The sequence below is a fragment of the Meles meles genome, chromosome 6 (genome assembly GCF_922984935.1).
Source record: "Meles meles chromosome 6, mMelMel3.1 paternal haplotype, whole genome shotgun sequence".
Classification (NCBI taxonomy): domain Eukaryota; kingdom Metazoa; phylum Chordata; class Mammalia; order Carnivora; family Mustelidae; genus Meles; species Meles meles.
This window is the reverse complement of record NC_060071.1, coordinates 31,367,051-31,385,996: the sequence shown is the minus strand read 5'-3', so window position 1 is coordinate 31,385,996 and position 18,946 is coordinate 31,367,051. Positions and strand designations below refer to the sequence as shown.

At 39.8% G+C, this 18,946-nt stretch overlaps 1 protein-coding gene across 4 annotated transcripts in view; it reads left to right on the top strand.

Annotated features, from left to right (window-relative positions):
• Positions 1 to 234: 234 nt before the first annotated feature.
• Positions 235 to 18,946, top strand: part of UBE2Q2 (ubiquitin conjugating enzyme E2 Q2) — a 75,480-nt gene continuing 56,768 nt past the window's right edge. The window contains exons 1-3 of one of the 4 annotated variants that reach the window (XM_046009859.1): positions 236 to 722; positions 9,803 to 9,904; positions 14,318 to 14,422. In XM_046009859.1, the coding sequence (XP_045865815.1) occupies positions 534 to 722; positions 9,803 to 9,904; positions 14,318 to 14,422 (396 nt within the window). In that variant the 5' untranslated portion in view covers positions 236 to 533. Of the gene's footprint in view, positions 723 to 9,802; positions 9,905 to 14,317; positions 14,423 to 18,946 lie in introns of all 4 variants that reach the window. The other 3 variants (XM_046009860.1, XM_046009861.1, XM_046009862.1) reach the window with 3 other exon arrangements.

Here is an 18,946-nt window from a genome sequence, read left to right as displayed (position 1 = left end):
GATCCTCCAGGTGATCAGGCCTCCCGGCGCCAAGCGCCCCGAGCCTTGGGTCCGACCGCCAGAGGAAAGAACCAGATGGGCGGGGCGGAAGAAGGCTGGGTCAAGGCGAGGAGGGGGCGGCCTGGCGGGCCAGCGCGCAGGCCGCGTGCACGCGCCGGGGCGGGGAGGGGTTGGGGAGGGGATGGGGGAGGGGATGGGGGCGGGGTGGGGGCAGCCCTTTCCCAGGCTGTAGCGGGGGCGGCGTCGCTGTTGCCCTTTTAAGCCGTGGGGCCGTGGTCTCCTGCCGGCCGAGTCGGTTACAAAGAGAGCAGCCGCCGCCCCCGCCGCCGCTCAGGCCGCCGCACAGCCGCCCGCAGAGGCCTCAGTGCCCCTAGCCATTTTTCAGCCGCGATACGACGCGGGCCTCGGCGGCGGGGAGAGGCGGAGCCGCGAGAGTGCGGCTCCAAGCCGGCCCTGTGGGGCGGTAGCGGCCGTGACGGCGGCACTGGGCCCGGCTCCCCTTTCGCACCCCTCCTGCCGGAGATGAGGGGAAGATGTCCGTGTCAGGGCTCAAGGCCGAGTTGAAGTTCCTGGCATCCATCTTCGACAAGAACCACGAGCGATTCCGCATCGTCAGCTGGAAGCTGGACGAGCTGCATTGTCAGTTCCTGCTGCCGCCTCCGGCACCGCCCGGCAGCCCGCACTCGCCGTCGCCGCCGCTTACACTCCACTGCAACATCACGGTGAGGCGCCCGGCCTCAGCCCCTCGAAGCCAGGCGAGGGCGGAAAGGGGCGCCCGAGTCCCGGGACAAAAGGGAATCGGTCCGGTAGGGGCCCCTTGGCTCCCGGGGTCCCGGGCGGGGCGGATCCGCCCCTTTCCCGGGCAAGGGGCCCTGCCCAGGCCCAGCCTTGCAAGCGCAAGGCTTGGGTGGGAGGAGGCAGGCGGTGCCTTTCTCCGCTCTTCCCGCGGGGCTGGGTCTGGGACTGCTGGCCCTCTCAGCCGCCTTCTCCGGGCTTCGGTGTGGGAGACCGTGGCGGCCCTTGCCCTCGCTAGGTCGCCATGGCAGCCCACAGCCGGCCTGCCCCCGGACGCGGCGAGGCATGTCGACTCTGGCTTTGGAGCCCCGGCTGGGAATGGGGAAGGAAGGCCCTCAAGTTTTAACGCCTTATTCTTCAGTGAGGTTTCCTTCGTCTTGCTTATTCACCCAGTTGTTTTTAAATTTGTGTTTAAGGAAAACTGATATTGATATTGAAAAAGTTTAGAAAGCAGGCTCTGGTGCTTTGAATTATCCCCTCCTTGCTGGCCTTGGCTCAGCGTGAACGTGTTTCCAAAAGGCGCTTTGAACCTGGATGGGCAGGTGGTGATATAGGTGTTTGCTTCCACAGCCCCTCTTGTGTGTGAGCCTTTAAAATTATCTGCACCCCAAAGGAGATATTTGCCCGGGTCTTCAGACCAGAAAGATTAATTTATGTCACAAAACCAAAAAGGCAGTGTAAAAGCTCGCTCGTTAGAAACCCGGGGCTTGGTAAGGTAATCGAAGTGTTTAGTTTTTTCATAAATGTGTATGATGAAACCATTCATGAGTTGAAGTTGACCTAGGGTATTGTTCCAAACTGCGGAATAAACTTCTTACAGCAGGAGTCTAGGTGGTAGTTTTATGTTCCCTCCAAGCCAAGTATGGTGTCTTTGACTCCTTTGGTTAAGTCAGTGGGTCTATGGCCATACCACCCTGAACGCGCCCGATCTCCTCTGGTTAAGTCAGTGGGCTACTGAAGTGCCGAAAGTGTTCCTGATCTGGTACCCGAGAGTTTGGAAAGGGCTAGAAGTTATAATAATTTAATTTCCAGAATATCTGGGGGAGCAGTTGTGTATTTTTAGGGAAAAAAAAATACTAGCACTGTACTGAGGAGAGAAGTCATTTATTGAACATCTGAGTGTTCTGTTTTAGGCACTGGTTTTTGCAAAACGGGGCAGAGTCGTCCCTGTCTTCAGAACTAAATCTTGGGGGAAGAGTTTCATATTACCAAAGGTTACCAAGTTCTGTGGTGTCATTATGAAAGCCAAAGAGAGCAGTTAATTTTGAGTTTGGTGGTTGGGTGGTGCTTCAGAGAAGGCTTTGGTGGGAGGCTGACATTGGAATTGGGATTTCACAGATGAGTAGAATCTTGGGAGTGGAAGCACGTTTCAGGCAGAGGAAACTCTATCCAGAAAGGCACCACTGCTTGTGAAAATGTGGTTTGTTTAGGATTGGACAAATTTTGAGGATATAGGTTTAAAGAGAAAATTTTCCAAGAATAGGAAACAGAAAGTGGTAGTGAGTATGCAGGAGATTGGCTTGTATGGTGATTGTTCTGGTAGAAATTGGGGTATGGTCAGGAAGAGGTAGGGGTGGTTTGCATAATAGAATACTGAACTGGTAGGCTGTGGGGAGCTACTAAATTTCTGAGGTAAGTTGGAAAAATGTGTTTGCCATCTAGCATTAGGGTTAATTCTCTACAGTGTGTGATACTAGGAAATGTGTGTATGTCTGGTTTTGGTTATGTCAGGTGCTGTAGGGTCGTGGCAGTCTGCCAGAACAAAGAATTACCCACTTCAAATGCCAGCAGAGCCCCCATCGAGATCTGTATAGGAGGCCGATAGGAGTCAGCTACACACAGAATACTGTGGGAAGACCTGGATTAGGAAGTGAAGAAAGGAATGAATTAGAGACACCCAGTGAAAGGAGGATGTGGTAGAGACTAGTATAACGGTATTACAGTAGAAACTCCTCAAAGTTATGACAGGTATTATCAGAAGGTAATTATCATGGTGGATACTCAGTGTATATGAGTTTCTATTAATTTTTTATGGGAAAATATCAAACATATACAAAAGGCGAATAGTGTGGAGAACCTCCATGTAGTCAGCCTCAACAACAATCAACTTTTGGCCCATCTTATTTCATCTGTACCCCACCTCAGTGTTTCCAGGCAGGTTCCTGACCTATCGAGTCACTATAACTATTTCCGTGGGTATCTCTAAAAGGTAAGACTCTTTAAGCATAGGTAGGTGTTTTGATAAAATCTACATGGCTTGCTTGTGTCGATACCATTTTCTTAGTGGGAAAAGTGCAAAGAAGAAACGGTGTTGGATTTTCTGTCTATTGTGTTTGTGAATTGCTAGTCTCTAAAAGGTTATAGGTCTTTGAAAAAAAAATAATGAGTTTGATCTGTTCTTTAATTTTTCCTCTTATTTCCTTATTCCCAGGTATTTATTGAGCTCTTCTACATGCCAGGCCGGGTCTTTTCCATTGCTAACCAAGAAGCATACTTAACACAGTTTAACATTTGAGTAAAGGGCACCTCATGAATTGTTTCCTTACACTCATGCGTGCCAGTTTCTGAATAATCTTCTAAAGATAGTGTGCCCCCTTTTTCTTTCAGATTTCTGAATCTGTTTTTCCCATATGGAATGTGCCCCTTACCCCACCCCAGTCTGTCTTTCCATGTCTGATCAACCCTCAAGGCTCTTCTAGGAAATCTTATTCAGTTCCTGCTGGTATTTATTTCCTCTTCCTCCCTTCTGTAATCTTTACTATTTACTGCTTTGGTTATTTGTCCTTATGTTCTATTATAATAATTTTAGACTTTTCTTTTAAAGCCTTTTTTTTTTTATGATGGCAGGGGAGCATAGTCTCTAATCATGCTTTTCATGTTCCATTCAGTAAATACTCAGTAAATATTTGTTCTATTTTAGCTATATTCTGTATGAATGAAATCTTAACTATTGCATAAGTTAACTGCCAAGAGTTTGTCAAAAGTGCAGAGAAAACATCAAGAAATATTTTAAATATTTAACAAGTCACTGGATAGGAAATATGTAATTTGACTTTATATGAAAGACCATTTTAAGAAGGAGAAACCAGAACAGACGTTTTATTCTTTAGGCCAGGGGAATTGAACTAAATCTTTTTCTGTTATATAAATTTATCTGAATCTTAAATATGAAGGGACAGAATGCTATTTTCAACCTCAAGAAGGAGTCTTTTTTACTATTTGTTTTGTGTGAACTCCTGATATGAAGGAGTGTCATGCAAACAGATCTAATTGCCAGTTACTGGTAATATTCAGTTATGCTCACACCTAAAAGCAAAGCAGCTTGTTTTAGTAACCTGTGTGGCCTTATTGGGAGCTAGTATATGGAATTCTTTTAGTCCTTTTGAAATATTTAGCATAACTTGGCAACTTCATTCCTCCTTACATGCACTTCTTGACATCTGGCAATTCTTGGTAGGCAATCCTTATTTCAGAGGGAACAATCACCCCCCCACCCACCTTTTGTAAATTAGCTGGTAAACAGATAAAATTTTGTACTAATTTTATTGTTTGTGTAGCATAAAGCAGTACTCTTTTTGCATGAGTGGCTATTTGCCAGGCTACTTGTGGTAGCACATTTTTTTATTTTGCTAATTAAATTTCTCTTGGTCATTATCGGAGTCCCCTTTGCCCTCCCCACCTCACCACCAGCAGCCAGAATAATAAATGTTAGAGCTCTGAGCTTAGGTGAGAGAAAATGGTTTATACTAAGTATTTGGGACTTTAAGTAAATCACTTTTTCTGCTGTGTTTTTCTATAAAGTCGATAATATTTTTTGTCCTGCATGAAAGCTTTTAAAGGAAAGCCCTTTAACAATAATAATGTTCTCTGGGGAGATGGAGAGGAGAATGGAGTTGAGGGAAATTGGAAGGGGAGATGAACCATGAGAGACTATGTGCTCTGAAAAACAACTTGAGGGTTTTGAAGGGGCGGGGGGTGGGGTGGGAGGTTGGGAAACCAGGTGGTGGATAATGGGGAGGGCACGTATTGCATGGAGCACTGGGTGTGGTGCAAAAGCAATGAATACTGTTATGCTGAAAAGAAATTAAAAAAAGTGAAAAAAAAACTAAAAAAAAACAATAATAATGTTCTCTACAAATATGAAATTGATGGTATCATTTGTGGCTGAATATAGAATAGAAATGCTTTCTCACAGCATTTCCTGGGAAATAAATCAGTACTGTTAATTTCTTAGTTTTTCATGTTACTAGTCTTGACATTGAATAAACAGTAGCCCCACCAAGGTTATACAATGGAAATCATGAACCAGCTTGGTTAAAGAGCCCGAGACCTTTTCTTTGGTCTGCCTCCCTGGGACAGATTACCTTTCCAAACTGAACAACCATGAGAATCATTTGGAAATGCAGAGCTGTCATGTTAAGCACTTCAGTGGTCCTTTCAGGCTGGAGGAATCATTGTTTTCATTCATCTGACCAATTTGTAACGTAGAGTAAAATTCCTAGTTATTATCTATCTATCCTCTTCTACCCCCATTTTTATGCCCGTCCTTTAAAGAACAGGTAAATGAAGAGGAGACTTAGGTTTCCATTTTATGAATGGTGTATGTCTTAGTAACTTGATACAGTTTTTTAAACTTCCTGAGACCTGAAAAAGATAGTATTAGATAAATGTCAGCTAATTGAGGGCTGGGAATTGAAACAGTCATTGCCAAATGTAAAGCATTACTGGAGAGCCAGAGTAATGAAGCAGAGTCCCCTTTACCAAAGCCATTGTAACAGTGTTCTGTATTCTCTTTCTAAAAGATTATTCTGAAAGACAAAGTAGACTGAGAATCAAGGAAACCGCCCATTGGTTTCTGCAGATCAGGTTGTTTGTCTTCAGCACCTTTATTTTCTCTGCCTCAGTTTAACTAGAAGGATGTTTTGATTTTTCATTTTGCTTCTGTGGGGTCTGATAATGTTACTTAGTTTTTTACTTGCAAAATGATTAGCAGGGAGGAGTCTCTTTTGGTAGCTTTTTTTTTTTTTTACCCCAATGTCAGAGCATTTAGGGGCGCCTGGGAAGCTCAGCCAGTTAAGCTCTGCACTCAGCGGGGAGTCTGCTTGAAGATTCTCTCCTTTTGCTCCTTCTCCATCTCACACCTGGGTGCCTGCATGCCCGCTCTCTAACAACAATTAAATCTTAAAATGAATGAATGTCAGAGCATTTAGAATCTGTTGGTCTCATTTTCCACCCCACATTTACTGAACAACACTCTGGAAGAATTACAAATGTTATATTTCTGAACCTTGAACAAAAATGTTACAGGCATCTGTATTCATACAGTGATGAAGTCCTTGGAGATGACCATGTTCTATTATTTGGAAAAATAGTAGAGACTGAGCATTCTGGTAGGCAGTTCTGACTGGTGCTTGATACAGAGCCACATTGGTGTCTAAGACACATTGGTGTCTTAGTGGATTTGTGTAGAAAATAGACACAAAGTTATTTCTGAATAAGACTTTTTTTTTTAAAATTTTAAATAATACTTTGGACATTAAGAGCTAGAGCTAAATCCTTATGCATATAGGTAATGTCCTTTGAACCTTTCCTAGAAGTGATGGCTTCCCGTTCTTATTGATGAATTGGTTTCTGGAGCTATAACGATTTACATTGTATAGGAACTTTTTTTTTCTTCCAGGTAAAAGCTTTTATTGAACGGTTTGGTAAAAATGTTAGCACGTGTGCAGTGAAATGGGTGTTCTCACAGTCATGGCAGAAATACAAATTATCTGTCACCCTCTAGAAAACAATTTGTTTACATAAACCCTCTCTGTTATGGCAAGAGAAATAACTGACCACCCCAGGCTGGCCTTATGACTTGGGAGCTCCCAGAAGGAGAATTTTAGTCCTGGAGAAGACCTAGATTTGTCTGGCTTAGCCCATCAGACAGCTAATCACTGGGAGTAGAATGGGCTCATAGAGACCTGTGACCAAGATTTGGGTCAAGGGAGAGAGATAGAAAGATGGGAAGGAATTAGGGAAGCTAGCTCCAATGGAACCACGTAAGTTAATATACAATGGTGAAGGGATGTTTCTTCTAAGGAAGACATTCGGGGCCGGGCTATGGAAGGTGTAGAGAAGGCAGCTATTCTAAAACTTTTGGAGTCAAAACTTTTATACTGTTTAAAAGTGAGGGGCACCTGGGTGACCCAGTTGCTTAAGCATCTGACTCTTAGTTTCGGCTCAGGCCCTGATCTCAGTGTGGTGAGATTGAGCCCACACTCAGCATAGGGTCTGCTTAAAACTGCCCCTTGCCCCCTGTAAAATAAACCCCCTCCCCCCAAAAAAGTGTGCTAAGGGCCAAGGAGCTTATTTTAAAAATTATTTTTATTAACATATAATGTATTATTTGCCCCAGGGGTACAGGTCTGTGAATCATCAGGCTTACACATTTCACAGCACTCATCATAGCACATACCCTCCCCAATGTCCATAACCCAGCCACCTTATCTCTACCCCTCCAACCCCCTCCAACCCCCCAGTAACCCGCAGTTTTGTGAGATTAAGAGTCTTTTGTGGTTTGTCTCCCTCCCGATCCCATCTTGTTCCATTTATTCTCTTCCTACCCCTCAAACCCCCCACGTTGCATCTCCACTTCCTCATATCAGGGAGATCATATGATAGTTGTCTTTCTCCGATTGACTTATTTTGCTAAGCACAATACCCTCTAGTTCCATTGTTCTGTTTTGTTTTTTGGAACTAGGGTCTAGATGGTATGTCCCCAAACTAGGCTGAAGAATTTGAAGAAAAAAATGCAATACTCGATAAATGGTTTTCCTTAAGAACAGGAATGATTTTGAAGATAGTTTTTCTTTTAGTCTGTGAATAGGTTTGGGACACACTGAAAAGTAGAGGAATGAGACTACAAAATAAACCATTATTGAATAGACCTAATGATGTCCTTCAGTACAGTTTTCTTTTTTTTATTGTTGTTGTTCTTTAAAAAACATTTGGTGAAGTGCTTCAAAGACAGTTTCTTTGGCTTAAGCCATATTGTAATTGAGATTATAGTTCTCAGAGCAATGCTTCCTTAATGCTGTGTTTCTTCAAAATTTTTCCATAACGAGAATCTAATTATTTGGCAGTTAGTATCTAATAATAATGAGTTTTTCCTAATCTATAATAGAAAATAGTACAGAGTAAATGTCTATTAACAGGAAGCATGTAAGGCTTTTTTCTGTTAACCTTTAAAAATCAACACATGTAATTTTACTTTTAAAAATATGTAACTATAGCATTTCTTTAGAGTACTCAGTTTGCGACAGAATAAAATACTAGTATTTTATGGGGTTTGAATTAGTTGTATATTGCTCTATAACAAATGTAGTAGCTTAGAACAGCAACATTATCTCACAGTTTCTGTTGGTCAGGAGTCTGTGCACGGCTTATCAGGGTTCCTTGGCTCTGTGACTCTCACCAGGCAGTAAAGATGTTGACTAGTGCTACAGTCATCAAAAAGTGAAACTGGGAGAGAATCTTCCTCCACCCTCATTCGTGTAGTTTTGGTATTACAGGCCTCCTGTCTAAGGATGGCAGGTGGTCAGAGGCCTCTGTCTATCACTTGCCACGTAGCTGTGGGCTTCTCCATAGGGAGATGGCTTCAATGGGGGGGTGGGGGTAAGGTGAATGAAAGAGCAGGAGAGGGTGAGCAACAAAGACATTCTTATCTTTTTTTTAAAAGATTTTATTTATTTGTTTGACAGATCACAAGTAGGCAGAGAGGCGGGGGAGGAGGGGAGCAGGCTCCCTGCTGAGCAGAGAGCCCGATATGAGGCTCCATCCCAGGACCCTGGGATCATGACCTGAGCCGAAGGCAGAGGCTTTAAAACCACTGAGCCACCCATGGGCCCCTAGAAGTTCTTATCTCTTTGTAACCTAATCTTAGGAGTCACATCCCATTATTGTCTGTTAGAAATGAGTCTGGGGAGAGAATTATACAAGGCTGTGAATACCAGATTAGGATGCTTGGGACCATTTTAGAGGTTGCCCATCACGGTGTTCAGGAACATCATTGACCCCTGAGCTGTAGCACACAGATAGTGGCTGTACAAGGAGGATGCCTCTCTCCAAAGCCCAGCTTCTGTGGCAAGTGAAACCTGTATATACCATATGATCAGTATATGACTTCTATGACTATATGACTTCTAACACCAGAGATATTGAAGGAATAATCCTAATCTCATTTAAGGAATCTATTCCTTTAGAAACTACAGCCCTTCCTACAATCTGAGAAGGGTTGGGGGGGCAATTTTCTAATGGAGAAAAATCTCAAAGTAACTTCTGTAATTACTTAGGAAACAGAGTATAGGGAGTAAGAAGATTTTTAAAAAATCATTTTAGTATTTGTAAAGATTTAAAAATATATGCCTAGATTATACTCCTTTGCTTCACCTTTAAAAATTGAGGTAGATCTCATCTAGATAAAGTTTAGAAATGTAGCTTTACTATATTAAAGTGCAAAAGTAGTATGGTTTAAATTTATAAATTATACTTCAAGGTTGTGAGGTGGTTGTTTTTATTTTTTTGCTTTTCTTTTTGAGGGATTTATCCAGGCCATGATCGACCCTTCTTTGTAAAGGAAGGAAGCCCATCTTTCCTGGTACTTGAGTACCATTTTTTTTTTCCAGCTTGTGATAAAACCTAACTTTTGCAGTGTTTCTCTTCTATTTTAAATGCTACTACTTATTGGGTAAATGACTTTTTTTTTTGCTTGATTTTTAAATGTGTAAATTATGTAACATGGAGCAGGCAAAATTACACCATACATCTGTTTAAAAAAAAAAAAAAATCCAGGAAAAAAAAAAAAACAACTTTCCTCCATGCCTAGATTTTAATGGGTTGCTTTTCTTCACCCTCATATATTTTACTTAAATCCGTTGTCATCTTGCCATTTGATGGTATGTTAACTTGCATTTCCAGATTAGTCCATATGTAAATATGTTTAACATAGGTGTCTCTGTAACAGGAATCTTACCCATCTTCTTCACCAATATGGTTTGTGGACTCTGATGACCCAAATCTGACATCAGTGCTGGAACGTCTAGAAGATACTAAGAACAACAATTCGGTGAGAAAATAACCCAACCTACTATTTTTTCCCCCCCTAAAGAACATTGTATGTAGAACTTAAGTGTTAAGAGGTAAAATGTATAGAAAAGCCTGATTAATGATTATTTGATAATCTTAAAGGAGCTCAAGACCAGTTTTGTCTGTTTTTTGCCTTCAAATTCTGTACTACCTGATTTATCTTTTTTATTCCCCATATGCTAAACCTTAATTTAGATGAGGAGTTAGGTAGTCTCTTTTCAATGAATTCTGACTTTAAACCTACCAGACATTTTTGGTAGGGAACACCAGCCAAAGTTGAAGATAGAAAAAGAAAAAAAGATTGAGGTGGACGTGAGGGGAAATAATGCTAGAATGACATCAATGCTTGTGGTAAGGAATGGGCTTCTCTCTCACAAGTCTGTAACTGCAGTAATAACTAACCATAGGTATACAAAGAAAATGTGATTTTTTTTGTTTTTTTAATATATGAAGAAGTATAACTTTCCATTTTATAAAAAAATTTTAGAAATCTTTTTTCTTTGATGATAAAACTAAGCAACTATTGTGAAGTACATAGTTAAATAAAGGGAGATAATATTTCTGCCTGATATAACCACTATTGACATGGTAGTTATTTTCTATCAGTATTTTTTCCCTTGCTAGTAGAATACGTGGACTCTAATATGTTTAAATAGTTGAGGTTGTATTCTGTATAGTTTCATATCCTTCTTTAAAATTAAGCTAGAATGAAAGATTTGACTACCGTATTCCTAGATGGCAGACTCCATATTATAAACATGTCTGTTACCTTCGTAGCATCATGTTAGTTTATAAATTGAATGCAGTTAATCCCAACAGTCTTATTTTTGGAGCTTGACAAAATGATGCTAAAGTTGGTTTTAAAAAGTAAATAATTAAAAAAAGTTGAAAAAAGTAATAAGAGACTTGTCCAATTAGATATTAAATACAAATATTATGTACTGGCACTGGACTGGACAGGTAAAGATAATAGAAGTTTAAAAACAAAGTCATGCTATTGAGAATTCAGAACAAGTTAAAATACTCTATAAAAAAGGGTGGATTATTCTATAAATATCATTGGGAGAACTGACTATCTGGGGAAGTTAGAATCTAACAACAGAAGAAATCGGTTTGAGGAGTATTTTAAGAGTAGAGGTTGGTCTGGAGAGCCATGAAGGTTAGAGGTAAAAATAAAAAGCTAGACAGATATAAGTTCACGTTTCCAGCGGAGGAGTGACAGGACAGGAAAAGAGGGCCCTCTTAAAAAAGATGGCCCTCTTACTGCTATCTCTTTTTGGGAGGTTAATTCTAAAAAGATCTAAAGGTAAAAGTTTTGTAATAGTAGAATTGACTGGGTTATTTTTCAGTGTCTAACATTTTTTCATCAAAAAATGCTCTTAAAATGAAATGACATAGGGGCACCTGGGTGGCTCAGTGGGTTAAGCCGCTGCCTTCGGCTCAGGTCATGATCTCAGGGTCCTGGGATCGAGCCCCACATTGGGTTCTCTACTCAGCAGGGAGCCTGCATCCCCCTCTCTCTCTGCCTGCCTCTCTACTTGTGATCTCCCTCTCTCTCTCTCTCTCTCTGTCAAATAAATAAATAAAACCTTTAAAAAAAATGAAATGACATAGGACATAAAATTAGGTCTCATTTTATTTTTAAAAAATTAGTATATTTACGGGGCACCTGGGTGGCTCAGTGGGTTAAAGCCTCTACCTTCGGCTCAGGTCATGATCCCAGGGTCCTGGGATCGAGCCCCACATCGGGCTCTCTGCTTGGCGGGGAGCCTGCTTCCACCTCTCTCTGCCTGCCTCTGCCTGCTTGTGATCTCTGTCATATGAATAAATAAAATCTTTTAAAAAAATTAATATATTTACATAAAAGGAGAAAACCAGATTACCCTCTACTCTTATAGTCTCTGCCAGTTATTCTATCACCTAGTTTCTTGACAGAATAAATTGTGTTTCCTCACCTTTGCTTTACTTAATTCATTATAATCTGGATCCTGCCTTCATTGTCGCACTAAAATTTTTTATGTCTAGTTGCCAAATTCAAGGAATCCTTTTTTAACCCTAAAATTGACCTCTCTGCAATAGTTTGATAGTGGTGATTATTCCCTTGTTGAAACATTCCTCCTTTTAACAAACATTTACTACCTAAAGTCTCCAATCAATAGCAGGTTAAATAAAAACTACTGTTATAGAATAGTTTTATGATGGAATATTACATTGTAGTTAAAAAGAATGCCACTAATCTTTTCATAAGAATGTATACAACTTTCCAAGATATGCAAGTGAAAAGGCAAGGCATAGAATATTGTTTATAATCTGGCCCCTTTTGCAAACAGTGTTGTAAAAAATTAAAAAAAAAATCTGTATCTTTTTTTTTTTTTAATGCATATATTCTCCTTCTGGGTTTGTACAGAAAACTGTTAATAGAAGAACAGAGAGAAGTTTGTTATTTTATTTTCTAATTTACTGGCTTCTATGCCAGGCTTTGTAGTAAGTGATGGGTACAAAAGTCAAGTCCTGTCCTTGTCCTCTGAAAACTAATAATCTTAGGAGAACTGCCATCAGATTACTGTCTCCTGTTTTTATTTCTTCCTAACCCTTCCTTGGTCTTCCCTGAGCTCTTGTCCCTTGGTCTGCCTTTTCTCATTCCGTGCTTTCTCTGAGAAATCTCTTTTACTACTATTACTTAAATCATGGTTTATATTCCAGGGATTCCTAAATCTGTTTCTTTAGCTAAAATATATCTCCTGAGTTTCAAATGCATACATCTAATGATGTATCCTGTAGATCCAAGGAATCTCACTTGGATGTGCCATGGCTGTTCAAAATGATTATATCTAAATTTAACCTTCCCTACCTTGTGGCACTCCAGTACGCCCCACTGAGTTTCTCTTCGGTAATTCTCTCTGTGATTGTGAGTGGGACAAGATGAAATAATGAAGCTTGTCACCCATGGCTGAACTAGGGAACTAAAAGTTCTTTTTTATACCTGTATTTCCTGACACCTCCCTTTTCCAGACCTAGTAAGTTTCTAATACCTATCCATCTACCTTATAAATATTTCTTAAATCTTTTCCCACCATCTGAGTTTCTTCCACCCTTTAAATGCTTTTTGGGGAGAGGGAGCGTAGAGTTGAAATTCCTGGAAAGCTATACAACCCTATTTTTCTTGTTGCTTGGTCTGACTTTGCCACGTGCTTCTCTGCTGCAGCATTCCCATGGCTCTTCCTTTGTCACGGGATGGAGTGTCTGGGTCTGTGTCCCGGTTACCATTTCTCATCTTCATTATGTTCTTGAAACAAAACAGAGCTTATTGGAGGGGTAGATCCACAGTGCCTTTTAAGCTTGAGGATTTTTTAAATCCTAATTTACTGCTCAGCTTTCCTAATTTCTGCTTGTTCTTTTGGCTACTTTGGAAAGTCTTATTCTTTTCTTTGTTAACCCATTCTAATTCTGTTTCTGTTTTCTTAGTCCTTCATAAACCTGCTTTTTCATCTCTTTTCCTGATCAGAGACATCTGGGAAACTGTCCTTGACCAGGTGAAGTAAGTTACCTTATTAGTTCTGGGTAAGGTCTACTAAGTATTGAACATTGTTCTGAAAGCATAATTCCTAAACTTATTTATTGAAAACAGCTTTTTTTTTCAACAGTGAAAAACATGTTTGTGAACATAACTTACCTTGCTTCTTTGCTTAAAGTAACTATGCTTACAAAACAATTTGGATGTAAAAATGGGAACTTAATGAGTTACTCCCTTCAGTTTTCTTAGTGCTTATTTCACTTTTTTTTTTTTAAATTTGGGCAGATGCTTAAGAACCTACAAGTGCCAACTCTTTTCACAGGTTTCATCTTATCTTCACCATTATAAGAAGTTTTTAATTTCCTTAGTTTACAGATGGGGGCCCTCAAACTCAGGGAATTAGATGCTGTATCCAAGGTCTTTTAGATTCCAGGAGTATGTCTATTAGACCACATTTGCCTCTTACTTTTAAATGAATGACTGGGATGTATAATTTTATAACTCATGTGTAACAACACTGCCTGTATTTTTTTGTCGTCTCATTAATGTAAATGTATTCTTGTCTGAAGTCGTAAGTTTTTAAGAAAAGGAGATGGCAACTGAAAATTCGACAATGTTTGGAGCTCTCCTTCCTCAGCCTTTTTCTTGTCATTCTGCTAGGTGTTAGTTATAGGGATTGTACTCAAGCCATAGTGACTTTCTTATACTAGCAGCCCCTAAAAATGTTTCTTAAAGACTGTTATTTTATCTGTAAGCTGTAATTGAGCAGTAACAAACTTTTTTCATTTCCTACTGGATTGGTTACAGTAGTCATAGCATTATTCATGTCTTCTAAGGGCTCTTTAACATAATGCTTATTTACTGAAATGTGTTTTGTAGCTTCGTCAGCAATTGAAGTGGTTGATATGTGAACTCTGCAGATTATATAACCTTCCTAAACACCTGGATGTTGAGATGCTAGATCAACCAATACCCACGGGTCAGGTAAAGTAAAAATTCTCTAGTGTTCAAGAGCTAAAATAAATTGTCTCAAGCAAAAGTAAAAACTAGGATGATTTTCCTTCTTACCTTATTTAGAAGTTAGTCTTGTTGGATTGTTTGTTTTATTTTAGATACTGAAAATAACCTATTTGCTCTTTGGAGCTGCTGGTATTTACTATGACAGGGAAACAACTGTCTCCCTCCCCACTACCACCGTTTTGTTGTTGACATTCCTGATTTCCATAACTGTTCCTTCAATTGTTTCCCTTTGCTTATTCATTTACCTTCACCTGGAATGCCATCTCCTTTTAACCCTATCTGGGTTTCTTAAGACTTCACCCAAATGTTACTTCCTTTAGCAGCAGAAGTGCCCATTAGCTCACCACCACCTCTAACTTTGTGATTTCCAGCTTCACCTATTTAGGGTATAATTTATGGACTTTGTGCTATAAATAAGGATTTAGCTCTTATACTACCCACCTTCCCCCCTCCCTTCTTAAAAAACCATTATACTTAGTCATATGAATAATCACTGTTTATTATTAGGACTTTGTAGTGTAGCGTTTTCTATCGTGATGTTTCTTGTAGAGTTCTTTGTTTTGCAACGTCCTCCTTATCATAATAATTCTTAGTTTAAAAAGTGATGTTCTGTCCCTTTTCTGTGAGCTCTTGCCTCTTCTGGAGTCTTTCTGTGGTTCTTTTGCACCAGTCTTGGCAGGTTGTCTCTGGACTGGCTGTGTAGCTGTCACCTTGAGATTTTGTCTCCTCTGCTAGTGTGGATCTGTTGTTACTTGATCTCATGTCCTCTTTTTTGCTTACCCTTTCTCATTTTGCCTGAGTACATCCTCATGTAAAATCCTAGCGTGGAGTAGTACATTTTCTCGGTTCTAACGTCTAAAAATATGACTTAGACCACCATAGGTTTGAATCTTGGTTCTGTTGCTTATTAGTTTTATGATCTTGTGATAATTACCCAAGTACTGTGTGCATCAATTTCTTATTTGTAAAACGGGGAAAACAGTAGTACCTATATTTGGGGAGGAGCTGTGAAGATTAAATGAGTTAGTATATATAAGTCATTTAGAGCAGTGCATGGATTGTAATAAATGCCCAATAAATGTTAACTGCTATTATATTTCACTGTTGCATTTGATTGACAGATTGAATATATAATTTTGGGTTGAAAATAATTTTCCCTCAGAATTTCAAAGACTGTGCTGCTGTCCTTTAGCCAGTGGTGTTGTTTAAGCCTGATGCATTCTGAGTCTTACTCATCTGTGTGTGACTTGGGACACTGTAAAGAGTTTGTCTTGGTGCAGTCAAATGCTCTACCACTGAGCTATACCCCCTAGAGTTTGTCTTGGTGTTCTCAGATATCACAATGGTGTGTTTTTAGTTGTGGATTTTTGTGTTTTTCATTGTTGCTGGACAGTCAGTATGGATGGATCTTTTCAAATGTGGGCTCCTTTATCTTTCTCCTCAGGTAAGTGTTCTTGTATTTTTTTTCTGTGATAACTCCCTCCTTTCCATTTTCTTTATTTGTTCATTTTTATAATGCCTCCTAATTGTCTTTTAGACCTCCTTTGCTTGAGCCTTTGTATCTTTTATATTATCTCCATATTCTCTTTTTTAATTTCAAATTCTGGAAGTTTTTCCTTCAATTTTTAAAAATTGGAGAGCATAACTTTTTTGGTTGTGTTTTGATTATTTACTGCTGCTTAACCACTTCACCGAAACTTAATTTATTATATTTCTCACAATTGTGTGGGCTGATTAGGCTTAGCTGGACAGTTTTGTTTTGTTTTTTTCCTGCTGGGCTCAATGCACATTCAGATAGTGGCTGTACCACAATGTGCAAAATGCTTCTTTACTCTGCATTTTTCCCCTGGCATCTCATCATCTTCTTGGATGGACCTCTTCTTGTGGCTTCTCTTTCTTCCAAAAGTTAGGCCAGATTCTTAATTTTGGTTGCCAAGAGCACAAAAGTAGAAGCCTCCAGGGGTTCTTAAGACTTAGATCTGCACCTGGCCCAGTGTCCTTTTTGCCACATTTACTGGTTAAAGCAAGTCATGGGGCCAACCCAGATTGACTTTGGGAGGGACCATATAAGGGGATGAATGCTGGGGAATGTGGGTCAAGGTCATCTCCAATGATGTCCCATAAATTCTGAGACCCCTTTCTTGTTCTGATTATTCTTTATTCATAGCATTCTATTTTTGATTTATAGATGTAATCATAAGTGTCCTTAAGGAGTTATTTTGATTCCCTTGTCCTCTCCCTCTCTAACATCTCTTTTCTTTTCCTTTTTCTTTCTTTTTTTTTTTTTTTAAAGATTTTATTTATTTGAGACAGAGCAAGAGAGAGCACAGGTAGGGTGGAGTGGCAGAGAGAGAGAGGGAGAAGCAGGCATGACCTGAGCTGAAAGCAGGCACATAACTAACTGAGCCACCCAAGTACCCCTCTATTTTCTCTTCAGTAAGTTTTTTTTTTTTCCTTGTTTATGTTGGTCTTGTTTTTCTTTTTGAAACTATTTCTCAAATATCAATTCTATATTATTCATATTTTTCTTTTTTTCTTCCTTTCTTACTTACTTCCTTTCTAAATCATATTTGAGCAAGGTACTGAAAAGATAATTGAGAGTTCTTTGTGGCCAAGACTTGTCAACTGATAGCTTTTAAGAGGAATTTAAGCTGACTTCCAACCCCCATCCCCCAGTTTCTATTTTCTGGTGTAATAAAAAATGGGGGCTGAAACTACTTGGTTTCTTTGGACATGAAATTTTATAATCGCCTGCTTGAGGTAGATCTCTCAGCCTGGGTTCTGCTTAAGGACAGAGGGGAGAGGGACACCTGGGTGGTTTAGTTTGGTTAACCATCTGCCTTCGGCTTGGGTCATGATCCTAGGGTCCTGGGATCGAGTTCCACTTTGGACTCCTTGCTCAGTGGGATCCTGCTTCTCCCTCGGCTTGCTCCCCCTGCTTGTGCTCCTTCTCTTTCTCCCCCTCCCCCCTCTCTCTCTTTCTGACAAATAAAACGAAATCTTAAAAAAAAAAAAAAAGAAAGGATGAAGGTTGAGCACTGTGTTTTGGGGACTGGACATGTTCTGTGTACAGGCTTTTGGTTGATCTGTTTTCAATTCTGTCCATTATTCCTGCTGTCTAGTGTACCCAGTGTCTTAGAGTCTAGAGGCTCTCCAGGGTGCTAGGAGAGAAAATAGCCTCCTATAATCCCCTAACCTACTTTACTTATTTGCTCTATTAATTACCGTTCTTCCATTTACTGGCATTTACTAGCATGCATGAATTGTCTTTTCTGCTGGTAGCCTCATTTCCTTTTTTTATTATCATTGTATGTTGTATAGTGTTTATTCACTATAATGCTAATGGAGCTTCAGGAAAGAGAGAAGATGGGAGAAGCATATATATACACACTATGTTCAATTTGCCCACTCTGGGATGTCTGCAACTTGTGTTTCTCACTTAATTATATATCATGGACATGGTGTGTATAGATCTACCTTGCTTTTCATGATTGTGTATATGTAGAGATATAATTTGTGAATTACATAAAAAATTTGTTAATTGTGAATTCATCCTTATATTCATAATAAATAATGAGCACCTGCATAGGTGGTAGCTGGAGGGGCACAATGGATATCATAATACTTTATTTTTGGCTTTTTCTACTTTAAGTGAGATTGTAATGTAGTTTGGTTTGCTTACTTATTTCCTTTTAGGCTCTTGTTTCATTTCAGTGTCAGAGTTAGTAGTCTCCTAAAATGACTTGGTAAAATTGTGTATTTTTTTCTAAAGTCTAGGGCAGTTTATTTATTTTTAAAGATTTTATTTATTGAGAGAGAGCTAGAGAGACCACAAGCAGGGGATGGAGGAGAGGGAGAAACAGACTCCCCGTTGAGCAGGGATCCCTCTGCAGGACTCAATTCTGGGACCCTAGGATCATGACCTGAGCCAAAGGTAGATACCTAACTGACTGAGCCACCCAAGCGCCCCCAAAGTCTAGGACAGTTTAAGTAAAATTACAGCTGGGTCCAATTCTGCCTCTCAGGAGACATCTGGAAATATCTGGAGATAATTTTGGTTGTCACAGCTGGCTGAGGGAATGCTATGGGTGTTTTGTGGGTAGAAGGGATGTTACTAAATGTCCTACAATGTCCAGTGAGTCCTGCATGACAAAGAATTTTCTAGCCCAAAATATCAGTACTTCCAAGGTTGAGAAATCATGGTTTAAATAAAATCTGAGCCTGATCCATTTTTCTCTTTTTCTAAGTATTAGTCTTCATTTTTCCCATTCCTCAGTCAATTTTAGTAATTTTAGATTCTAAAAAAAAAATCACTTCATCTGTACTTTTGAACCTATGGCTATGAAGCTCTTTTCATTTCTCAAGTTGTGTTCTTTGTCATGATTACTTGTCAGAAGCTTGTCTGCTTTATATTGGCCTTTTGATAGAACCAGTCCTTTTATTTTTTTTAATCTAATTTCCTTTTTCATTTTTGTGTGATTCTTAACC